This window comes from Phaethon lepturus, unplaced genomic scaffold, assembly GCF_000687285.1.
Source record: "Phaethon lepturus isolate BGI_N335 unplaced genomic scaffold, ASM68728v1 scaffold11999, whole genome shotgun sequence".
NCBI lineage: Eukaryota > Metazoa > Chordata > Aves > Phaethontiformes > Phaethontidae > Phaethon > Phaethon lepturus.
In genome coordinates this window covers 41,829-52,114 of record NW_010561262.1, presented here as the reverse complement: position 1 = coordinate 52,114, position 10,286 = coordinate 41,829, and the positions used below count along the sequence as shown (strand labels likewise).

Below are 10,286 nucleotides of genomic sequence, written 5' to 3'. Positions count from 1 at the left end.
GGAATGTTTTTCAGCTTGTGAGAGCATGGGAATTTCCTGTAGACCCTGGCGGTTCTTACAGTCTTAGAGTGCAATTCTGAAGAGTCCACGACAGGTTAAAATCTGAAGTGTGCATAGAAACTGCTTGGAGAGTTCGTATAGTGTTTTTGTTAGCTTGTTTGAAAATCACAGGTTAAACTATGTAGCTAATGTAGGAACGTTTAGCTTTGTACATTATTATTAAGTAAGTGGAAGACCAATGCAGTTATCCAGGAACAGGCTCTGTTAGCTAGTACTCCTGGACAATCCACATTAGAGTATGTACCCAGTTTGTCTTATGGTGCTGTCTTCTTTAAACAGTCATGGAATTAAAAGCAAAAATATACTATATCCTCTAGAAAAATGGGGAAAAAAGCTAATTCTACTCTGTATGCTCTGATCAATTTCCTGTGATGGTCTTATTAACATCGCTTTTGAAGTGGCTGAGTAATATTTAAGAAGTAACTTGTTGTGTTTGAATAAAACCAGACTGAGGCATGATGTTATGGATATCCTTTTATTTTAAAGGAATGGTTTTTTCCATTTTCAACTACAAAACAGATTCCATACATTCTGCCATAAATAAAAACGAACAATAAGGCAGGACACTACATGAACAAACTGAGAACAACTGTTTTCCAGAAAATGTGAATTAAAAATGCTTCACCAGTATAAGCCATCCAGTTTTTAAAATAAAACTGTTGAAAACCCACAAGATTTCAAGTGGTGGATGTGAATACCCTTTAAGAACAAAATGCAGTTTTGACATTTTGCACTTTTGGTTTTGAAAACTTAGAGCACATTCTAAGGTTGTTCTGGCTGTTTTCGGATAAAGAACCATATGGGAGAAGAGGCACCACAGTAACAAAACCATTTTCAAGATTTCTTTTTTGTTTGCAGCTGTCCCTTTTAAATGCTTGACTTTTAAGAAACTGATGGACTCAATGTAAGTCTTTGTGTATCACAGTAGAACTCCAAACTTGTTTCACCGGATTCTCTTTTGCTGTCGTGCTCTGTAAATGTCATGTACAGGGGGAACTACAGATCCTTTCTCCTCATCGTCATCAGAATCTTCATGTGGTCTCTTAACAGCCTTGTTGAGCATAGCATTATTTTCCACAGGTCCATTGCCTTCCACAGCTATTTCAGGTAGGCCTCCAGTAATTATTCGTACAGCTTCGTCAACAGCTTTAGAAAGAGAAAGCTTAATTTAATTTGTGAAACTAAATTCCCTGATTAGAAATAAGCATGTAAATGGGGACACTAAGATCAATACATTGTGGAGACTTCTGGAACGTGAGACATTTTCCTACCCTATTCTCCCGTAAATGTTAAGAATTAAACCTCGGCTGTCTAAAACTTGGAGCTATGGCACTCACTATTTCTAAAATAAATGCTGCTGCTTCAGCTCAAGACCTCCCTTCCTTTACACAAGTATTGAGGTCATTTGCAAGCTTAATAAGAAAAGCCTGGTGGGGAAACAGCATAGCACCAGTTCATGATTCATCAGAAAGTATGCACTGCAAGTCGGTTTCTGCTTATCAACAGAGAATGCTTCAAAAATACCATTTATAATTTAAATAGATGTTTTATTTTCACTCTAAAAGAAATTAAATCTTAGCTTGCTTTCTCTCTGCTCATTTGGTCCTTAAGCTAATTGAGGAGATTGAAAAATAGCATATTATCATCCGCCATAGTTTACGTAAAGCCTGGACTGTGGATCTGCCCTGTGCTTATATTTCAGAACTCTACCTTCTGTGCAGGAGCTCAGAAAACACTGCTTTTGAATTGTTCTCAAGCACTGCAACAACGTGCAGAGTTACGCCTACCAATGACCTCACCATACTGCAAATTTGTAATTTAATGTTACGGTTACAGTGCTGCTAGAAATAATGCCTTGCTGCTTTTAAAGGATATTCTGCAAATCTTATTTTTTTTTTTTTTTTAATGGTTACCACCAAAACATTATTAAAGTAGCAGCTGGCGATTTTCAGCATTTTGACTTTTTGTTGATCTCCCCACAGTTAAACATACAAACATCTCTGTGTAGATTCCCACCTACAAATGTAGACAATTCAACAGTATACTCTTAAATTTAATAATTACACATCTGTAAATGAGGTCTGGCTTTTAGACAGCAATATCCATATGTAAAACGAAGTCATATGCAGCACTATCACAGACTCCGGAGCAAACAAATAACTTACTGTCTGGCAGTTTGCATCTTCTGAATATCTCCATGAGCTCATCCACTTGAACAAAGGGACCCTGATGTGTTACCAAAAAAAAAAAAAGTTTAGAGTGATACATACTGTGGTTCTGTCAAAACAGAATCACTTCTGCAACTTTTTGAAGAGTTCAGAATTCATTAAAACAAACCTGAAAACAAACAGGAGGTGGCAGGAGCTTCATGAGAACTACAGCTGCTGGTGGAACAGGAAATACACCACCTGGGACGGGATGTAAACCTGGAGCTGTGGAAAGAAACACTGTATGACGCCAGTGCAAGACAGCTGGAATTCAACTGCTTTTGCAGCATTATTATTTAATGCAAATAATTACTACCCTGTCACTTTTGCCTCTACTAATTACATATTGTTTAGTTAGTGATCTGAGGTCTATGAGCAGTGTGTGTAACAGCTTATTACCATCTACCAGACCCCAAACTACTTGTACTTGTTTCCATGTGACCTTAGTATTAAGTAAAATGTATACACCTTTAGCAAGCCAATTAAATAACAGCCTAAAATTTAAGTACATGTTTAGATGACTGAAGACTAGGAAAGTCTCTGTGATTAGGTTTGCTAAACACAGAGGTTAATAGCTTGCTGCCGGGTGCAGTATAACCACTTCCGACTGAAGATCTGACTTACGTGCTAAGTGTCTTGGCTGAAATGGAATCATTTGTTGAGTGTCCGGTTTTGGATATTCAGGTTTTCTGTCTACTTCATCTTTGAGAACAGGCACGATGGAAGGCGCAACCACAGGGTCTGGAATTATGGCTGCCAGCTTGGCACGGGAGACATCCTGTGAGAGCCAGTTAGAGAGCACTGAACTTGGCAGGAGCACATTGCTTGCTTAAATTACAGAACAGAACATCTCTCTAGACCAGTCGCTTATTCTCACTTTGTCACCATTATAATTTCAGATGTCCTCTTAGAAGACCATCTGGGCAAAACTTGCATGTTTTCATCAAACATTTTAGTCCTACAGTGTCCCAGCTGGGAGTGGAAACACTTGCTTTTGTTACCGAATGGGACTGTATTTGTCATTTTTGAGTGGCTCCTGTTTTCAGGTTAAAAAGATTTAGATGAACAGGTGCAGACCACTAGGCCTTCACAACTATCATTTCTCCCTCATTTCATTCCCTAGATTGCTTTAGCTGGAGAAGAAAGCAAGCATAAGGCAGTCAGCAGGCATGCAAAGCATCAGTTCAAATAGGATTATACTTTGGCATGTTACAAGCCACAGAAATGAGGCTGAATCATCTTTGGTACACGCTACCTGGCGTGCATTTATCAAGACATGCTCTCTTGTGAGCGCACCTGTAACTTCAAAATAACTTTGTCCCGATTGCGATAAAAGCATCCAGTGGCTCAATGTGACTCTCATTTCTGCCTATCAGATTATTTTACAACTGTGTGAAGACCAACAATTCAGCTGTTTTGCCAACTTTGATGAGTTCTATCCTTTTTAAAGATTACTTTTCTGTGTAAGAAATAAACGGCAGCCGAGGCACTGTTTTGAGACATGAATTGAAGGCTGTCTTCCCATTCATGCAAATGGGAAACAGCAGTTCTTCCAACAACAGAGCTGTTTCTGCTTCTCTGGCAGCCAATTTTACATCATGCTTAAAAAGCCCAAACAACTCAACATTTTATCTGTTATAATGGCTTTCCAAAGTGTTATGGCCTTCCACATGACTAAAGTAGTAGTTAAAATACATGTGGTCAGACATGAGATGGGAGACCCCAGATACAGGTGTCTGGCCTAGACTTTAAATTCAGAATAGCAGCACTGAAGCACTTTAGCCGTAATAAACAACTGAAAAAAAGCAGGCAGCCACTGATGTCCATAGATAATTCTCCCCAGCCATTTGCAGCAATCATTGGGACTGCAGTGTGTTTGTGTTGATACGGCTCTCAGTGAAGTGAGCGGAGTTTTGCCAGCTGGAGCGGAAGGGCAGCCAGTGCTGTTTCATACAGATGTCTTGATTCTACGAACTTCCAAAGAATTTTGGTTTTTGAAGGAGCTCAGGTTTAAGTCTGAAGTGGAGGCCTGTAGCCGAGTGGTGATGGCATTCGCACATCGACCTTTCCATGGGAAGATGAGAGGTAAATATGAATTCATGAAGTTGCATCTGTCAGTCGCATTCCTTGCTCCTTTCTGCCCTCAGCCTGCAGTGCCTGGCACTTTGCTGCCCAACAAGACAACAAGGAGGAGGCATACCAGGCCTGTTCTACCTGCTTTTCTATCAAGGGAAAAAAGTGCAAGGCAAATCCTAACCAAGGAATTGCTTAAGTTTGCTAGGACTGAAAAGAGTAACAGTAAAATTAAGTGTTCTTATCCACTTACCTTATAACCAAGGGCCTTCAGTTCACTAGCAGAGCAAGGGTACAAATCCATGAACTTATACCTGTCTACCAGCAGAGCTGTTTCTTTACCCTCATATTCTTCCTTGAATGCCGTAAACCTCCGTTTTTCAACTTTCAGTATACTAGCTAGATCACCAATGTTACTTTCAAAAGCTAAAAACCGAGCCCAGATTTCCCTGCAAAAGAACAGATAAATAGACAGGTGCTGAAGGAGAAAGCATTACTGATCACGACCCAATTAAAAAACACAGGAGAGGAGAGATTCAAAGCAGGTAATCTGGGAACACACATCCATTCCTATTATTTACTTTAGAGGCATCTGTAACATGCATTACCTTCCCAGAGCCTTATATATTTCTGTAAAAGCTTCCAATCTAGTGGATCGTAAAGGACTTTGTTATGGAAAGGAAAGGATTACTGGTGTAAATGACTTCAGCGTTTGAGGTAAGATTTTATCATCAATGTAAGATGCACAAATAGGCTTTACTCATCCCGTTATACAAAATTTCACTCTGGTCCTGATATGTGAAGGACTTTTCAACATGGATTATGATTTAGTTCATCTGCATAGACTAGCATATTCTAGCAGGCAAGAGCAATACCCTATAACACAATAGGCAGCACATCAGAATTTTACATATCCCAAAGTACATATAGTTACTTCCTACTTCTCTGTGGAAAATCTCATATATAACTTCAGCAACATTTGACTTCAACTTTCATTTTAGCTTTGGAGTTCACCTTTAAAGAAGATGATTCAGCTTTCAAATTCTTGGTTTTTCTCACTTTTAGAATGGACATAAAAATATTTCTCACAGAAGATCAGAATTAAAGCGCAGAATGAATGCGCACAGCAGTGTGGTGTTTGATTTCTTAGTTTTGATGTCTATGTCTACCAGATTAGTAATGGTGAACACTTGGACTGCAAAGAGTTCGGGAAGCATTTTTTCAGATAAATAAATGTAAAAAGTAGTAATGAAAATGTGGCAGTGAGTTAATCCTAGTCTTTTCTGGTTGGGAATTTTCAATTTTTCAGCTTGGCTGGGAGTTTTTCGGCATTCTCAATAAATTCCTGACTCCCGTTCTCTATCATAATGCCCCTGAAAGATGTTCTCAGCTCCCTCTCCCCATCTATCTGAAGCATCTGTTTGGTGAGCGACACATGTCATCAGCCATGCCACCTGCTCAGACCACTGAATCCTTCCCGCGCGGGAGGGTTTTGCACTCTATCCTCAACAATCCTGCGTCAGTGAGCTTTTAAAGTCAATAAATTAATGAATTTCACTGCAAGTGGGATAGGGACTTCCATGAATCTGTCACAGTTGCTGCTATTTTAGACAGCAGTGAAGAGGAAGGAAGGAACATCTGCACCTAATTTTGTCCTGCTGTTCATTTTTCTAATTTCTTTGGGATGTTTGTGAGTTGAAAGGGGTTATGTATCTTTTTTAGTGTAGCAAAACTGCTTTTGCAGACGTACCCAGATTTCTCAGGTGGAAGGCTCCCTGAAGTTAAAACACGTTCAAACAAAACTCTTGTATTATTGTCCTCTTTAAATAAAAACAGAAAGAAAAAAGAAAAATCACACTGAGTAAAATATATTAAAGACAATTTAAAATCATGTCCATTCAAAGAAATGTGTACATTGAATTAAATAATAAGGCTGACATTCTGATTTGAATTTCAGTAAGTAGAAAAAAAAAATCTGAACACCTACATAAAACTTTACCATTGTTAAATTCTGCTGTGAATTTGTTAGTTGAAAGTCTAGTTTTGTTGATAGCAACAAATCGATCCTAATACAGGTTCTTTTATAACACAGCTATTGGTTGGCATCTCTTCAGGATCTCTTGATTTTTCCATTTTCTTTAATTATCACAATGGCATATCTCGGTAATTTTACATTTGGCCTTTCAATTCATTACTTCCCTTTTAAATTAGGGCAGCATTAATATAGTTGTATATTCCTCAGAAGTCCTCCCAGAATTATTAGAGCTGGTTCCCAAGGAGCAGCCAGCCTTCGTACGTTGCCAGCTGGGGGAATGGAGCAGTTGGTGGCTTTGTTCTTAAAACTGCTGGTCTTTCTCGCTGGGTATTTGACCATATCTTTCATTTACAGGACCTCAGTGATCAATTTTCTTTTTTTTTCAGTAAAGTCTGCTGGGTTGCTAAGACACAGCAATACACTGGCAAGTTTTAAGATAATTTTTTTCTGATGGCAATCTATGGAAAGGCTTTGCAAATGTTCATGTAGGCCTAAAATAATTTCTCACAAAATTAAATATACTTTGACTTGAAAAAAATCTCTGTTTACAGCTCACAGGAGGAAAAACAGCTCTAAATCCGTTCAAACTTTCAGAGTCTGGGGAAGGAAAAAAAGAAGGCACTGTAGTCTGACAGGAGAGATTCACGTGCCTGGTGCCTACAGAACGCACTGGGAGGTTCAGAAGATCCAGCAGCACAGCTACCCGCAGCCGCTGCTCGCACCAGCGGCATGGAGGCTGGCTCACGAAATTGAGCTAGAAATTCGTAATAAAACCCAGATTCTGTTACACCTCTGTGTTGTTACACTACAAATACTGAGCTAGAGTATTGAATACTTGAAGAAATATCTGAAGAAATCTGAAAATCTTAATGGGTACCTGTCAGACAGGACTGGGAGAGGAAGAGCCTGCGATGAACCGATCTTCTCCCTCTGCCCTAATTCCCTGTGAAGCGTGGACCAGGACAGTTCCACGCAAAGCTCCCTGTCAGCCCCTGGTCCCCACAGCAGCTTGGGCTTCTTCTGACATCGCTATCAACTCCTGCCCCAGGGAATCCCCCCCAGAGACCTCCCGCCAGCAGCACCACCTCCTGCCCGGGGCTCCCCAGCCCCCTGTGCCCCCAGCGCGGGCACAGGCAGGGAGCTGCGCGCCTCGCCCCAGCCCTGCTCTAACCCACCGCTCCTCTCGGGCTGATTTCAACCTCCTGTAGATCTTTTTCCTGGGGGTTTAGATTCCTCAGTGTGCTCCCCACTGCTCACAGCAGATGCAGTAAAACCGCTGCAATGCAAGTGAGTTGCAATTTGGAAAGTTCACTCCCCTCTATTCAGTGGAATCAAGATCTAACATCAGTGCGCTCCTGGAACTTCGGTAAGGACAAAACAGCAGGGGTTTTTCCAAATAAATTGCTGAGTTTTATGAAGAGGTTTCATTGCTTTTCAAGAAGAATTAAAACTAAAACACAAAGAACTTGGCTTCTCACAGAGAAGGCACATTAATGCTTCATTAGACTTCTCAAATTTTAAAGCTTACCGTTAAGGTGAGAAAGGTAGTCGATATATGCCAGTACATATTCTGGAATGTCCCCGTATTTTTTCAGCCCGAGCTCAAAAATCTTAAAGGCCACAGACTTATCCTGCAAGCATTAAAAAAAAAACAAAAACGTTGCTCATTTCAGTGAGCTATGCACCCTCCTGACACTTTAATATCAAGCTAAGCATACGTGATTACCTTACTACAATAATACTCCATTAAAGCTGCTGTAACATAGACGTGATGGCGGGTCCGGGCATCCTCTCTTGCCTTCTTAAATATCATTCTTCCAGATTTTATGCCTTCTGCTCGCCTTGCAAATTTCATGTATTGGATATAAACCTAAGGTACATATTAATATTTATATAGTGTCAGTGCTAACAAAGAATACTAGGATATAATGAAGTTTTTTACTATACCTGAAATAACCTTTACTCACAAAATACAGCTAATAAGTCATAATAGAAACAAGACTGTGTTGTGCCTCTATGTTGTTTTGCTATGAATACTAGGGGAAAGCTTTTTATATACTTCTTTTCAAAAAATGGAATATAACTATGACTGATCCCCCAAAATGACAATAGTTAAGACACAGATTTTTCAAGGAAGGGGAGGTAAGTAGGTGAATATAATTTACATAAGCTGGTGCCTTCAGAGAACAAGAGGCTTCTTGTAAAAATGGTAACTCTCCAATGAAGTTAAGACATCCATAAGGCTAAAGAACAGCCAAAAGGCCTGATGAGGCATTTTACTGTACATTATACAGTCCAAGATACAAATCATCCTGTCTGCAAATACTTATACCCGATCAAGGAAATAACAAATGTGCTATTTAATTCCCTGGCCAATTTGTGATTTGCATTTCTTTGGGATTTAACTTTCCTCCACTCTGAATTAGATCACAAAAACCAGCATTCCTCAAATAGGAGGAGCTGGTATGTGGTTTCTCAGAAAACGTGTATTTGGGAAGCATTATGATCTGTGTTTAACGAAGAGAACATGTCAGTACCTTCCTTCTGACCCTGACCCGTTGTTTCATTTTAGACCTCAGACCTTCTTTTTCCTTCTCATGCTCAGTTGTGGCTATTGATAAACTAAGGAACTTTCTGAGGGCAGGTTACTTTCTCACACCATTTCTCCGGGACCAGCACAGCTGGCACTACAGACAATGTTGTTTACTATATAACTTAAGCAGATGCACAGCAATGCTCTTTGATACTTGCATGGTGCATTACAAATTTATTTGCAAACTACATGTACACAGTACGGTGTAATTCTACGTAGGGAGAACAAGGGGCAAAGGCAACGTGCTTTTAATCAGTTAAGGGGAGGTAAAATGAAATTTCAGTTGAGCCAATAAAACATACACCAATTCTTAAGAGCTGCGTCATGAAATCTTTAGTATCTTACATCTTCATTGCTTGTTTTAAGAGATTCTCCAAATGAGACAGAGGAAAAAAGGTGCACATGACTTAGTGTAGCTAAGGGGATTAAAGGCTATAATTACCAGCCTTGCTGAAATTTTAATCTAGTTCTGTCATCTCAGTACTGCCCCTGCTCAATCATCCTAGTGACCCAATGAACTCCTGTAAGTACTTCCCCATTCTTTGAACGCACTCAGGTGACTATCCGTGCAAATGTAGAAAAACTCAATACTAGGGATCATCTTACCAGAGTGGGATCAATGTCTTCAATAGCCAGGAGTCGGTTATATATGCTGTGTACTTTCTCATACTTCATTCGACTCTAAGTAAATAAAAAGGAAATACAGACTGCTTAGTAATGCCACTACAAATCACCTGTGAGAATGCAAAAATCAACCTGAGGGAAAAACTAACATTTTTCTGTTTCCTTTTTTCCCAGCTGAACACTATGTATGTCAGAGCCTTTACTCAGATGCATTTTTTGTCTTGTGCAGTCATTTCTTCCCACATTAATTTCTCACTAGTGCTTAGGTACATGCTTTTCAAGAATCTCTGAAGTCTTTTTGTAATTTAGTAATACTGCAGCAGAACTGCCATTGTAGGTGTTTGGGATAAGATGACTGCTCCCTTTACATCCTCCTAAAAGTAACATGTGGACAGCTAGGAAAACCTTCACCTTCTTCACTCGCCAACCTACGCGTTTCAAATAACCCACTCTGTTCCCGGGCAGCTGCAGCCCTCCAAGTTGTATTGTGCGACCTTAAAAAGATTAAATCACCAGTGCGCTTAGGATACGAGAGGCTGCACTGAAAACGAAGGAAGGCTTTTTCTTTTAAGGGAAAAAGGGTGGGGTTTTTTTTTGCTGTTGTCCTCAGGATCTTCCTGTAAAGACTCTTCCATGTTATGGTAAGTGGGCAAAATACATCCTGCAGAGGATTCCATAGTCCTCAGCTGATCAG

The 10,286-nt window shown here is 39.8% G+C and overlaps 1 protein-coding gene across 1 annotated transcript in view; it reads right to left on the bottom strand.

Moving 5' to 3' along the window:
• Positions 1-519: 519 nt before the first annotated feature.
• The window catches only part of CSTF3 (cleavage stimulation factor, 3' pre-RNA, subunit 3, 77kDa), a gene marked incomplete at its 5' end in the record, with an annotated part of 51,465 nt that continues 41,698 nt past the window's right edge, over positions 520-10,286 (bottom strand). Inside the window, 9 exons of the mRNA XM_010293949.1 lie at positions 520-1,206; positions 2,226-2,286; positions 2,398-2,492; positions 2,892-3,045; positions 4,594-4,789; positions 6,091-6,160; positions 7,904-8,006; positions 8,102-8,245; positions 9,575-9,649. Coding sequence (XP_010292251.1) covers positions 1,004-1,206; positions 2,226-2,286; positions 2,398-2,492; positions 2,892-3,045; positions 4,594-4,789; positions 6,091-6,160; positions 7,904-8,006; positions 8,102-8,245; positions 9,575-9,649 — 1,101 coding nt within the window. The remainder of the gene's footprint in view (positions 1,207-2,225; positions 2,287-2,397; positions 2,493-2,891; positions 3,046-4,593; positions 4,790-6,090; positions 6,161-7,903; positions 8,007-8,101; positions 8,246-9,574; positions 9,650-10,286) is intronic.